General features: G+C 46.2%; 1 protein-coding gene across 3 annotated transcripts in view; it reads right to left on the reverse strand.

Annotated features, from left to right (window-relative positions):
- Window positions 1–15,087, reverse strand: part of LOC139061293 (calcium-activated chloride channel regulator 1-like) — a 209,387-nt gene that overhangs the window by 110,445 nt on the left and 83,855 nt on the right. For all 3 annotated transcript variants that reach the window (XM_070541062.1, XM_070541061.1, XM_070541063.1), the window contains 2 exons: window positions 12,100–12,214; window positions 9,321–9,548 (listed from right to left, as the gene is read on the reverse strand). In XM_070541062.1, the coding sequence (XP_070397163.1) occupies window positions 9,321–9,548; window positions 12,100–12,214 (343 nt within the window). The remainder of the gene's footprint in view (window positions 1–9,320; window positions 9,549–12,099; window positions 12,215–15,087) is intronic.

Raw genomic sequence — 15,087 nt, forward strand, 5'->3', positions numbered from 1 at the left:
AAATGCACTGATTGTATACTTTCCTTTTCAATGATAACGGTAAGCTTCCATTCAGGAGCTCACGATGTCTGCCGTACGCGATCCAACCCATTTTTATTCTTCCTTGAATTTCCTTCTCATGGTCTGTGTTCCCTGTGATTAGCTGACCTAGGTAAACGTACTCCTCCACAGACTCTAGAGGCTGACTTACGATGCTGAGCTCTTGCTTCCTTGCCAGGTTATTTATCATTATCTTTGTCTTCTGCATATTATTCGTCAGTCCCACTCTTACACTCTCCATGTTAAGGTCCTGAGTCATTTGTTGTACCTCGTCGGCATTGTTGCTGATTAGAACATTGTCATCGGCAAACCAAAGGTTGTTGAGGTATTCGCCGTCGAACTTTACTCCTAAGCCTTCCCAGTTTAATAGCTTGAATACTTCTTCTAAGCATGCAGTGAATAGCATCGGAGAGATTGTGTCTCCTTGTCCGACCCCTTTCTTTATAGCTATGTTTCTACTGTTCCTGCGTAGAATTAAGGTGGCTGCGAAATCTCTGCAGATGCTTTCTAGGGTAGTTACGTAAGCGGTTTTTACTCTTTGATTACGCAATGCCTCTATGACTGCTGGTATGTCTACTGAATCAAATGATTTTTAGTTCTCTATGAGAGCCATTAAGAGAGGTCTATTGTACTCTGAGGATTTCTCGATAACTTGGTTAATGGTATGGATCTGATCCATTGTAGAGTAACCTTTCCTTAAGCCAGCCTGCTCCCTTGGTTGACTAAATTCCAGTGTTGTCCTTATTCTATTGCAGAATATTTTATTACATATCTTATATAATACTGGAAGTAAGCCAATGGGCCCATAATTTTTTAGTTCTTTATCGTCGCCCTTTTTGTGGATTAGTATAATGTTTGCATTTTTCCAGTTTTCTGGGACCCTTGCAGTCGATATACAGTTCGTATAGAGAGCCACCAGTTTTCCTAGCATTATGTCTCCTCAATCTTTGAATAAATCGACTGTTATTCCATCCTCTCCTGCCGCTTTTCCCCGTTTCATGCCTTGCAAGGCCTTACTGACCTCACCTCTAGTTGTAGGAGGAGTTTCTGTAAACTGTTCATTATTGTTTTGAATGGAGCGCTACTGAGTCGTCTGGGTACTGTAACGCTCAGTGTCGAATTCTTCCGCTGCATTTACTATATCTTCGAGATTGCTGATAATATTACCCTGCTAATCTTTCAGTGCATACATCTTGCTTTGCCCTATGCCAAGTTTCCTTCTCACTGATTTCAGGCTGCGTCCATTTTTTACGGCTTCTTCAGTCTTTCTCACGTTATAGTTTCGAATATCATTTATTTTTGCCTTGTTCATTAGTTTTGACAGTTCCGTGAATTCTATCTTCTCAGTTAAGCTGGACACTTTCATACTTGGGAGAGCTTGCCTACTGGTTGCCTTGGTGCCTTGCCTCCCACTTCAATTGCTGCCTATGAAGCCAACCTCATTACGGTTTCATTCATTACCTCTATGTCATCATCATCATCAACATCTCTCTGTTCTAAGACTGCATATTTGTTTGCAAGTACCAGCCAAAATATGTCTGCTTTTGGCCTTACTGCCACTAAATTGACCTGTTCTTTCTGGACAAATTTTACTCTTTCTCTGTTTAAATTGAGGTGTACCCTGGCCCTCACTAACCTATAATCACTACAGTTTACCCTACTTGTTGCTTGAACATCCTGCGCTATGCTGGGACCCACAGAAGGTATGAAATCAATTTCGTTTCTTGTTTCACCAGTACGGCTTTTCCAGGTCCATTTTCTGTTGCTACGTTTCCTGAAAAAAATGGTCATTATTCTTAGCTCATTGCTTTCTGCGAATTCTACCAGCATGTCACCTCTAGCGTTTCTAGAATCTACACCGTAGTTGCCAATTGCCTGTTCACCCGCCTGCTTTTCCCCCACTTTTGCATTGAAGTACCGCATTACTAGTGTATACCGCGTTTGCATTTTTCTCGTCGCTAATTCAACATCTTCTCCCTCACCGTCGTCACTGTACGTTGGAGCGTAGGTTTGTACTATCTTTATTTATACCTTTTATTGAGTTTACGACTACTGCTAATCTCTTGTTGATGCTGTGGAATTCAGCAATGTCGCCCGCTATGTCTTTATTGGTTAGGAATCCTACCCCGTATTGCTTGTTATCAGGGAGACCTCTACAGCAGAGCACCTGGCCATTATTCAGCAATGTGTAAGCTTCATTTGGTCTTTTAATCTCACTAAGGCCGATAATATCCCAAAAAATGTCCGATAGTTCTACGAGAATACCTGCTAAGCTTGCCTCGCTCGAGAGGGTGCCGGTATTAAACGTTGCAAGGGTCACTTTCTATTGGCGGCCTGTCCTGACCAATATATTCTGAGCACCACCTGCTGCGTTGCAAGTCTGACCACCGCCTTGGTCAGGTGCTCCGCAGCCACTGGGGACTGAGGGCCATTTCATTGAGGAGATCATTTAATTAGGGATGTTGTGCCGAATACTGCACCAGGGAGGCCAATTCCTGTTCTGGTGAGGGAGTGTCCTTGTTGAAGCTTAGTGGGCCGTCCTAATTTCAAATACTAATCAATACTAGTTCAAATACTAATACTAACATTTCTACCGGCGATGTGGTATCAGTGAAAACGGCATCCTAAACTTGATTCTCAATTTAGACATAAATTATTGCACTGGTCCTGACAATACTCCAAACAGTTTTCTAGTAACATACTCTCTCTTATCTTCACGTCATTTGGCGGCCATATTTCCCAAATCGTTGACTTCAGGCATCGTCCTCCATTCTTGGAAGCTAGCGAAGGTCCTGCCTCTGTATAAGACTGGTGATAAGCAATTTTTTCTAAATATAAACCTACATCGCTTACCTCCAATTCCGGAAAACTACTAGAACATATCATACAGAAGCACATAATAGAATACCTCAAATCGAATAAAATTATCTTGAACATACAACACGGATTTCGTCGTTGTTTCAGCACAGCAACACAACCGGTATAAGTTTCAGATGACATTGCTATAAATCTTCATATTGGCAATCGAACTGATGCGCTGTTTCTATACTTTTCCAAAGATTTCGACACGGTTATACACAAGCTGCTGAGTCAACTAAACGCAATTTTAAGTAATCTTCTACTAATCGACTGGATATCTAGCTTTTTTAACTCTCGCTCGCAATTCGTTTAATTTAATTCCACTTTGTCCTCAACGGTGAATGTAACATGAGGTGTTCCACAGGGCTCTGTTCTGGGAGCCTTGTTAAGGACTCACCAGGTCAATGTGCACGCGGCTAAAACGCACGTCAGAAGGCCAGAATGTTCCCAGCGGACTGGCGGTGTGGCGCAAAACTTTCGTTTGCTGGTACTGGACACAAGCCCATGTCCAGCGTCGGACGTCGACAATCATGCGTGGCCACAGGTATCGTGCAACAAGGTGTTTAGTTATACGATCACCGAGATGTGACAAGGAATGTGTGGCATCGAAAACAGTGCGGCGAAATTGTGACAGAACGTAGGGGCGAGGACAACCTGCAGAGACATCGCAAACCAAGGCAATATCAGAGTCTGGAAACTGGACGTCTTGAAGTTAGAGCCAACTATCCTTCAGTCGTAAAGCCTGAAGTTCGCTGTCCTCTCGCTGTGCTTTAGCCATAGCTACAATATCGACTGGGTTGTCTGTGCCGCTGACATGACGAATGTCGTTCGTGAATTCAAATATGTAGGCAAGTTAGCAAATCTCACGGGCAGTGTGGGCAGAGTTGGTTGTGGTCAGTGAGGATGTAAATTTGCCGACCTTCGAGGAGGCGCTGGCAATGCCTCATGGCCCAGTTGGCCATCAGCAGTTCACGAGAGAAAGTGCTGTATCTGCGCTCGCTTTGACAGAACTTTCGCAAGAAGCATGACACCAGCTGCCACACTCTATGGACCGATTGCTGCAGCATTTTACCAACGGCGACGTCTGAGGTGTTGTACAAACACCTGTAAGCGATGTACAAACAGAGTCGCATTGGCGAAAGCTTCCTTGATGGAACTCGAAGGCGTCTCGGCGTCATCTGTCCAGGAGATGGGACCCTTTGCTTTTATGTGACCGGACAGGAGTGCGTTAAGTGGTCGCAAGGTGATAGCGCAGCGAGGAATGAACCGCCAATCATAATAGGTAAGCCCAAGGAATTGTCTTAGTTACTTTGCGGTCGCAGGTAGTGGAAACTGCATTATAGCTTCTACACGAACGGCAGGAGGAGATATCACGCGGGCATCGACGCGATGGCCAAGAAAGTTGAGTGCACTGACAACAAACTCGCTCTTCGCACCGTTCACGACTAGCCCGTACTTCCATATTTGGTCAAACACTTGGCGCAAGTGAAGTGCATGATCGTCTGCTAAAGTGCGGAAGACGAGGATGTCGTCGATGTATGCGAAACAGCAGCGCAACCACGGCGATCCTGATCACGAAATCGTTGAAACATCTGTGCGGTGTTGCACCGACAGAATGGCAACACAAAGTACTCTAGCACGCCAAAGGTCTTCTTATAGCTATCGTAGCTACGTTGCAAGATTCAAGAGGTATATGGTGGTATGCCTTGCCTATGTCTATCTTGCTGAATATTGTGCATCCATGCAGCAACGTGGGAAGCCCATAATGCGTGGGATGGGGTATCGATCCGGTGCTGTCAATTTGTTGAGGGTGCAGTAGTCACCGCACGGTCTGCAGTCAACGGTGGGCTTGGGGACCATGTGTAGCGGTGATGGTCATGAGCCAGTTGATGGGCGCACGTATCCGAGCTCGAGCGCATGTTCGAATTCTTGCTGCCGAGCCATCTAGTAACGGTACGGAGCCAGACGATGAGGACTTGCAAGAACTGGTACAACCTAAACCCCAATGTGATGGGTTACGTCATGTCGCACCACTTCTTCAATACAAGGCACACGGAAGAGATCTGTAAACTCTTCGAGAAATGAAGAACATGATGGTGAGGCTTTGGCATGTGCTTGTACGCGCCGCAAGAGTGGCGAACGGGATGTGACGCCTTCAACCGATAGGTTAGTCTCGGAATCCAGGAGACGGCTACGGTGGAAATCGACCACAAGCCTTAAATGCCTGAGTAAATCCAAAAGAATAATTGCTATACGCTTCACGCTATCAAAACGATCCATCTGGGTGTTCTTCGCAAGCCAATGTCAAGGGTGACAGGCTTTTATCCGTAGGCCCATATGTTCGTACTGTTCACGGCGGTAACAGGTGAGGTTGTGAGGCGTCAGTGGAGGTCCCCCAGCGTAGGAGGGATTGCGCACCCCTCTGCCCCAGTGTCCATGAGATAACTCAACTTATTGAAGGTCGGTGACGTGAAATAAGCGGCTGGTGTTCGGCAGAAAAACGCCTGGAGACAACTGATCCACCTAAATGAAAATCTACGATCTATCAAGCCAGGCCTTATAGCGTTCCGAGGTCCCTTGTTGGTTCCTTTAATCGGTCTCTAGCCGTCCTCTCGCACCAGCAATGCACCACCACCTAGCGGTCCTTGTACCAATGCGGTGAACATGACACAGCCGCTGTGGTACGGTACGCAACTTCATAACGCGCTTCTTCAGCAACTCTTAGCAGACTGCTTTTAACTGGGCAGCCCTCCTAATTTATTACGCTAGATAAATGTCCTTTTCATCGAACCCTAGAAGACTTCATGCATCGAACTTTTTTGTATGTGAGAACATTTCCAATTCTTTCGAATTTTGAGAAACCTTCACAAGAAAACTTACTGTTATCCATAAAGACATAACTCTAAACCACGCAATCTTCGGTCAACCTAGAAACACAAAGATCTCCCCAAACCTCTCCAATTTTCAGCACGTCAGCTCATCGCCTGGGTGAAATGTAGGTGCCGACAGTTTCAAATGATCAACTTACACCTCGGGTGCTTTAGGACACTGCTAGTCTTAATGAGCGTGCTCGACTAAGCGCATTCCTAATCGTAACACGCAACATCGACGCTTCGAGCAAAATGAGCTTGCGGAAAATTCCTACACCAACACAAAAAACTAAATCTAGGCGCCCGAGCATAGGTTTCCTTTTCTACATCCCACAAAACTCCCTATGATCATGCATATAATGCACTACTTTTGCTCTAACAACACTTTTATATTTTGCGTTGTTTCCCTGTGTTCTGCGCCAGTTTAACTAGCTATATCAGTAACTAGCCCGCTATCAGAAGCTGATTTCTTCACCTTATAGATATGATATGTTGACTAAAATATTTATTTTCCTTCACAATCATCCACATGTTCACCTAAATATATTATATCGAAAATTGGTGCTGTTATTCTGCACGTTTATCGTTTTTTACCATTGTTCATTTCACTACGAATATGTAGCCAGTGTACTGAAGATACTTTGCATTTTCGATGTCTACTATGTGGAAACAAATATCGTTATAGAGATATACATTTAACGTTCATGCGAAATTAGTTTGTATTAAAATAGTTGCACATATGTACATAATTCATGGTTCATTGTATAAACACAACTTCATTAATCATATGTCTGTCTACTATGTCTAAGAAGTGAGAGTGGAAATATCGTGGAAATATTGAGACTGTAACTAAATAAACAAGTAAATAATCGTTACTTTGTAAAAAAAGTCGCAGTTTCGCCCGAAATGTGAAGGATCAGTTGCGACAGCAAATTAGTCCACAGCAATGTGAACTTGTTACCGGCCGTATAACATGTTACCGGCCATATAAGCTCGAGAACATAGGCATACTTACACATTTCGAAGCATGCTGTCACGTTTGCAGAAGCCAACGTGAAGATATCTCACTCGATGACCGCCGAAACTCACTGTCAAAACGCTGTTAAGCGCGGGAATGCGGCCGCAGCAGCGAGCGAATAGACCTTCGCGCAGCTGCCCTTATTAACGCGAAGTACGCCGCGAAAGGACAGTGCGGCACGGATTCTGTACTCGTCGCACATAGGTTCAATGATAAACCGACCCGGCCGCGTGTATGGAGAACGTATCCTCTTGGCGCAGGGGGGTCAGAGCTGCGCGCCTATTGGCTCTCGCCACAGGCCACTTCCGCTATGATGGCGGCAACCAGGGCCACGGCCTCCGACTTTGCCTCTGAGATTTAGGTTTTGTTTACGCTCCAACGATGGCCTGGCACCACGCTTAATGCGATGCAGCAGAGGGCACTGACACTCATTTGATTAGTGGAGCGCCAGACATTTCCTTTGTGGTGTATCCGAGGAACGTGAAGCAACTTGAAATGCTTCAAGAAACGGCTGTCCAACACTGCGGGAGGGTTGTGTGCAGGCCTTTGACAACGCTACGCCAGCCTTTCGAAAGCCTGGCGATCCAGTTTCAATGACGGTAAAAAAGCACTCGTGTGGAAAGTGGACATGCGCCCCAGCGAGAAGGAAGAAGACGGCGGCTGGATTATGGAGCTATGTGTTGAGGCCACCACAATAACGATGACACAGCAAGCCTCTGTTGCAATTTAAAGTGCATATGTTCCAGAACGCTAGTATGGTCAGGTAAGTCAGGTAAGAGGTATGGTCAGGCAGCAAGAAAGTGCTTATGGTTTGAAGCGCGCTTTGAAGGCTTATGGACGCACACCTGAAAATATATGCACAATTCTCATTCGGTGTGGTATGAACTCAGTAAGTCTGTGCGGCGCGGAATTGTTTTGGACAAGTGCGCGTAACGTATACAGCGTTAAGTCTTACCCGATCGTGCTAGTGTTCTCGGAAATATGCATTTTGAACTGCAACACAACCTTACCGTGTTGTCGTTATTTTTCTCTCATCAACACATGGCCTCTTGATCACGGGGCCGTCTTCTTCCACTTCGCTGGCGCGTGTCTGCATTACGCATGAATGCTTTTTCAGCGTCGTTGAAAACGGAGTGACGCGGCTTTTGGCATCGAGGTGTAGTGTTGTCAAATGCCTGCACACAGCCTTAGCGCAACGTTGCCCAGACGCTTCATGAAGCATTTCAAGTTGCTTCACGTGCCTTGCATACAGCACGATGCAAGTGATGCGCGCTCCTATCGCCAAACCGGTTTAAGTGCCGACTGCTGCATCAGATAACTGTATCGCGTTCACCGTGGCGGGAGCCCAACGGAGGAGCGTAAGCAAACCTAAATTTTGCCGGCAACGGTGGAAACCGCGTCCCCTGAGGCCGCCATGCTAGCGGAAGTGGCCTGAGGCGAGAGCCAACAGGCACCCAGCTCTGACTGCCCCCCCCCCTCCCCCTCATCCCACCGGCGCCTACGGAATGTATTTTCAGTATACGCGGCCGGGCGCGCTCGGCCACCCGCGCTGCCCGGAGTAGAACACGCCTTCCCTTTTCTCCACCCTCCCCTGAAGCTTTGGGCGCGATAAAAGTTCGCACGCTGCCTTCCTGCTTTCCGCGGTTGAGTGCACGAGATTGAGCTGCAATCGCCGGCGCACCATCGCACGCTTTCAACCACATATACACAAACGCGTGCTCGGCAATGCTTTTATCGCACTTGCACTTTTACGGAACCTCACGGCGACAGCGACGCCGACTGCAGAAATGAGCCTGGGCTGTCCACATAATTGCTATCATAATAAAACGCGCGCTACCCTGGCGATCTAACCTTCTGGAAGAGACCTTCGCTTTAAGTCAGCTGGCCGCGGTGTTGGGTGCTTGTAGCGTGCTCGTAGTGAAGGAAGGAGTAATTATGCACTGAACTTACCGCTACCTACCGAACATAGGATTACAATTAATATATATAAACATCCACCCAAATGCTGTAAAAAGCTATTCCTGATGAGTACCTTGTAATACAAGGTTTCAAAATTGTAACACAGGCGAAAGACAGTGTACGAATTCAACCGCGGGCTGTACGACGTGGCAGATGATCTTGCAACTCGGTAAGCAATACAACTGCTGCGCATCGAGATGGAATAATACTGCACAAACAATAGTGCAGAGACCCTAGTTTACCAAGCAAATATGACGGATTTTACCCGGGTGACTGTTGGTTTTGGGAAAGTACATTTCTAATCCCCGTGAGGTATGCCCAAGAAACCCAATGAGAACTCGTGTGTCTGGTCTATTGCGTCGGGCTAGCTACTGCTTTCCGTACATAGAGGAAGCGCTCGCTTTCTTTATTAGTAATTAGAACTACCAGGCCTAAGAAAATGATATTGGTAGTTATCGTTTGAGGCAAACGCTGTTAATTTCTATTGGAATGATTAACAATATCGGTGTTGATAGTGGACATCTCCTGCTTGAATTTTGAAAAGACGGGTAATGGAAGACTGCATAAATGCGTACCTCCAGAGCGCGCTGAAGTCCACACCCTATGCAGGTACGGGCCACCGCCGACATGTTCTTCACAGCATCTCGAAAGCCTTCTACCGTTTGGTGATTGACAGCCATCATGGGGTGCAGGACCTTCGCGACTCTGCTGAACGTGACGATGGCGAGCTGTACGAAGTCGTCGAGCAAAGTCGGGAGGAAGTCGTCGAGAAAATCTTTTAGGGTTTCCAGTCGTTTGTGTGCCTGCAACGTAGACGGCATGAAATGCAGAAATTGTCCGGCATACGCGGTCGTCTAGGAGGGCGGTACGTAATTGATTTAATTCGATTGGGCATCACTATTGCAACAGAAAGTTCCCTACAGAATAAAAAAGAAACGGGGATAGGTCATGCGGCTTAACGAGAAGGACAAAAGGCACCTCTACGGGTAGCTCTAAAGGCAGTTATAGACGAAAAAATCACCGCCCTTTGCAGTCCGTGAAGACGGTCAAAGGCGAAGCTGTGTCAGTTACACCGAGTGGAACACCACGCAAGGAAAACTTCGCAAGCAGGCTGTGCTCTAAATATTTTGTTTCACCATTCTTTAAGCTAATTTTTGCTTTTGCGTGCATGGCGTGGTGTGCATATATTAGGAGTTCTTTTTTTTAAGGTTCTCCCAGTGCTTATTTTTTGCGCGTGAGGTTTCTGCAGCGCACAGCTCTGTACCGACCCTACGATGAGGAACTCGTTCACGAGTCAATTCTCGCTGACGCGCGCGGTAGGCAGCTTTTTCCTGAGGAGTACGCACTACTCGTCGCCTTTCCATAGTTTTACCTGGGATGGAATGTGCGGAACCCCTAATCCAAAGCTCCTCGTAGTGGGCGCAAGGTTCACCGCTGGAGATGCGGGTGCGGCAATTGTTTTGATAATTGACGTCTTTGTGTTTCTTAGTGAGGTTACATGAACATTTGGCTGCGACGGAGAGAACGACGTCAGTGACGGTGTGACGGCAGTCTGCTGCTGTCGTTTGCGTTCGACGTCTCAGTTTACTCTGTGGCGTGGTTAGCAGCATCCGCGCGGTATTGTCGTTTGGGAATGTTCAAAATTAAACGGCTGCAAAATTAAGTCTGTCCGTCACGTAACACAATGAATGACTCATACCCCCGGTATACGCGGCCTCCTCATGACAACAACAGCAAAACTCTATGCTGCAGTGACGACGACGCTCGATTCTTTGCTGCTGATGATGATAGTTTTAGTGAACTCCGACAACGGCGGCACAGGGACCAAATAACCGGCTTCCCTGTAACGCAAGGAGAAATCACACGTCCAGAACAGCGCAATCAACTTCGATGTCAGTACCTCAATAGGAAAAATTAGGGCAGACGTACCAAATGTAGGGTAAATTTAATTTTTTTTTGTAATCTATACCTTGGCTGCTAAAACTGAGAAGAATTTTACATGACTATTTGTCCAGAGAACGAACACATTGCTCAATAACGTGACCTTCATCCATTCCCACCAAACAGTGAATAGGGCATAATTCACAACTTAGGCCGAAAATGAGAGCAAACACCTGTCAATGTAGCGCCCTGGCGATGCACTGTTCAGCGGCCGCTGGGCCTCGTACCCACTACCTCGATATCAGCAGCAGACGACGTCATGGGCACAATTTCCGGCAGCGGTGGTTATTTAACGTGCCCCTTAGGAATAGTCGAGTGCTTACCTTCTGAAGAGTGCCCTGTGCCATGAGACTCCTGCACCCATCACGGGGTCTCGCCATCAATCACGTTGGCGCACGTGAAAGGGCCACCGTAAGCAAATGTATTTGAAGGGACCTTACTATGATGTCTATAGAAGGGACATGATGGTTTCGGCACGCTAACCTTTACAATTTCATTTACACTTGCCCACACGACTGCCAAGACAATAAAGTATATTTTTCTGACACATTTAGGAAGTACAATCAATACTCCGCGCGTGTAATGATATATGTAATCAATCATGCGCGCTATCTTCCACTGGTGTCCAGAAACCCTAGTTCCTTCTGCATCAACAGCAATTATGGAAACACATTTCATTCAGCCTTTGTAAAGCCATGAGACTCGACTCGATGACGGTACAGAATTCTGCCTTGTAATCTTCTTTTGATAGTCGTTTCTAAAGTTCTTCGTGCAAATGCTTTGTTTTGCGCCATGAGATATTGTTCTGGAAAACCTCTCCGTGAGGTGCACGGTTCGTAAATTTTGTCGAAACGTTTAGAGCGTGATCCCACATCAAAGGCGAAAGAGAATTTCCTTTTTTCTATCGCATTGAATTATTAGCCTACAGCTTCACCACTATGTAAGCTTCCGCGGCACTGCGTAAAGTCTTAGGCAAGATCAAAGCTCACACTTTTTTGCGCAGAGGAATGGGTGGGTAACTGAGTGCCAGAAAACTGCGTGCTCGCTCTTTTATTTACTCCTAGGGTCGTTCAGTTCGGCCGATGTGCCTGCGTAGACGCTGCTGTGATAGCCTTAAAAGTAAAAGATTACCGTATCGCTGCTCTAGCATGGTAGTTTACAGCCACTTGTATGAGGTACAGGCACGGTACCAAGGACACCGCTTTACGTATACTCGAAAAACAAGATTGCCTAATAAACAAGGTTATTCGAGCTTATATTTCCGCAGAATATTTCATGATGTGAAATTACTGACCAGTAATCGCTTAACCTACCTAGAATATCACTTGAAGTATTCGAACTCGTTCCTTTCAATTCGCGCAGTATTCTGAAAAGTTACTATTATGAAATACCGCAAGGAGCAAAAGCTTTCACCTTCATACTCTTGGAAAGGTCAAGGACCAGGACAGCTCGCAGGCTCGTTCGAGGTTTCATCTGAATTTCATCAAATTCCACCACGACGGGCTTGGACATGTTGGCTGGAGGAAGACTGAAGGCAACGATGAAAACACAGTGCACCTGTCACTTGACAATAATAGATATCGACATTGTAAAATTGTGATAACGGCCAACAAAGGTTAAGGTAGGTGAGTATATGAGTAGGGCCACGGGCATTGTGGCCACCATGGAAAGCGATTTTTTTGCGCACCCTGAGTTTGACTGACTATGACCATGACTATGATTTAGTGGCTGATACTGATATATGCGGCTACTCTCTTGCCGGAAAGGTCACACATAAGAACACAGCACCTTTTCTCACAATTTTTCCTGGTGTCACGGCTGCAGGCCTTGTTTTCTATGGAATGACGCAGTGATGTAAAAAATTATCTATATATATGCTCTTGGAACAAATGTACGTCACCAAGAGCGCGATTCCTCCAACAAAAGAAACCTTTCTAGCCGACTTTCCTAAGTTTCCGGGTTTCGTATATCTCCATTGTAAGTGTATCGCCCAGTAAACTGGTGTAGCGTACAACTCATTATTTCCAGGATCAGCCAGCTTCTAGGTTGCGCGGCGGCCCTGGATACAGCACAGTCTCTATGGTAGTCATGTGCTTGGATTTAGGTTCCCTAGCAAACAGTGTCATAGTAAAGGGAACCGATCAAGGAGAAAGTATAATTGACAGTCGCGTGGTTCAGTGGTTGGGGATGAACACGTCTGGTCATCTTCACTGGCAGGCAGGTAATCGTGATGGTTAGGAATGCTGTTGTGCATGGAACGCATGTTGTAAGCGCTCGTATTAATCAGCTTCAGTTTGTGTCATCTGAACACCAATTGGATACATACTTTCTTTTTGCATCGCGTTAAGCGACCGAGCATGCATTAACCTAGAGCCAGCAAATAATTAAACATACTGCCCCTGCATCCAAAATTACAGTTTTGATTAAACTTTTCATAAGCAAGGATACTTCGGTGCACTATTTGGAAAAGCACCTTAAAGGGTTGAAAACGCACATAGACGGGGACAGAGCGAGGAAGAACAGGACACAGCGCTAATTAGCGCCGAGCAGCTTTGTTCCTCACTCTGTCTCCGTCTGTGCAGGCTGTTAACCATTTAGGTTTGGTAAACAGTGCCTGGAGAGTGGTGCTCAATTTTTAGGTCGGCATGTGCCTATGGCTGATTAATTTTTCCCTCGCGTTTTTTACATGTTTGCGCTTGTTTTCTGGCTGCGATGGTATTGCTGCATTTATTGGGGTGTGCACAAATGTAGCAAATTTATCTTCAATATAAAACAAGCTGTGGAAGCCAAATTGTTTTGCAAAAAGTGCGCGTCGAACGAGCTGAGCTCGTTCGATGCGCAGCTCGTTCGATGCTGTTACGAACGCGGAAGACTTGGTCACCGAGCGGACGTATGCCCCAATCCTACTGATAAAATCTGCCGGAGTTGCGGCACCAAGAATCCAAAGCAGAATGCCAACTATGTGAAAAAGACCACCCGACTGCGGATAAACGATGCCAAGCAAGGTAACGCATCACATACTTCGTCAAAAGACGAAGATGGGAACGTGCCCTGAGAGAAGAACAAGTGTAATGCGAAAACTACGGCGATAAACAAAGAAGGCGAAGTACAGCCAGCAGGAACAGAAGAGCCAGAAGCAGATCACGCTCCGGCAACCAACCAAGGTCAAGGTCCCGACCCCGCAATGGCAGCCCAATCAAGCCACCACAGACCGTTGGCAACAGCAAGGGCCTGCGACTACACCACCGGACCCCCATCACAGGTGAGCTGGGCTGGCGTAGCTTCCCGGGCGCGCGCGGAGGCAGACGCTGCGCCTAACACTAGAAATAGAGAGTTAGAAAAAGAACTAGCAAAGGTGAAACAAATGATGCTAGAACATCATCAGTGGATTGTCGCTCTAGAAGAAGAAAACAGTAGACTGCGGAAAGAAAGCATTACTCTTAAAAACGGGCGGGGTATTACACTAGATATTATTGAGGAAAAAGAGGCAGATATGGAAGAGGCTAACACGCCAGCCAAGCGCAAGGCCACGGACGATAACGAGACGACCACAGTTAAAAAGACCAAGTCCGTTAAACCCCTTGAAACAATACAGAATGAACTTGAAATCAAAATTGATTTTCTAGAAAACAAACTAGACATCATAGATACAAGCTCTAAAGACCTGGGTGCGCCAATTACCCAGCAAGTTACACAGGCTATTATGTCGCAAATACAACAACAATTTAGCGCAATCGCTGCAAAATTTACCGACATTGAATCTCGTATGAAATCCTGGAGACCACAAACCAGTGGAGGCGGCCCCATCAAAACAACCAGTAAACCGTATAATAAACCCTCGACACCAACGGTGGAGGGAGCTGGAAAAGTGTAACTGCCGCCATGGATCGACACGACCGTTATACTATCTAGCAATGGAATTGTCGCGGATACAATAGAAAAAGATCCCACTTACGTCAACACCTAATCAATAAGGAACATCCTGATGTCATAATGCTACAGGAGCCACACTGTAAGGTCAAATTATCTGGTTATAGATCATTCTGTAGTGCCGACGGGGAGACGAGAGCTGTCAGCATTCTAGTCAAACGTACATACATGGTCGTTCAGCATGATACAGGCATTGCGGATGTAGACAATATAATAATCCAGTTAATACCTACCAGAAAAACAATCAAAGTCTATTTCTCCTGAATGTTTATAGCAACCCAAGAAACAAACGTCCTAATTTCCGATTACTTCTCCGCAAGACTCTCACTATCACAGAAGGCAGAGCCTTAGTGATTGGGGGAGTTTCAATGCTCTGCACGCAGCATGGGGATACAAATTTGAAAAGCCCAAAGGTAGGCACCTATGGCTAGACGCACAACAAGAGGGCCTTACCCTCATCACAGACCCGTC

This window comes from Dermacentor albipictus, chromosome 6 (genome assembly GCF_038994185.2).
Source record: "Dermacentor albipictus isolate Rhodes 1998 colony chromosome 6, USDA_Dalb.pri_finalv2, whole genome shotgun sequence".
In the NCBI taxonomy this organism is placed as follows: Eukaryota; Metazoa; Arthropoda; class Arachnida; order Ixodida; family Ixodidae; genus Dermacentor; species Dermacentor albipictus.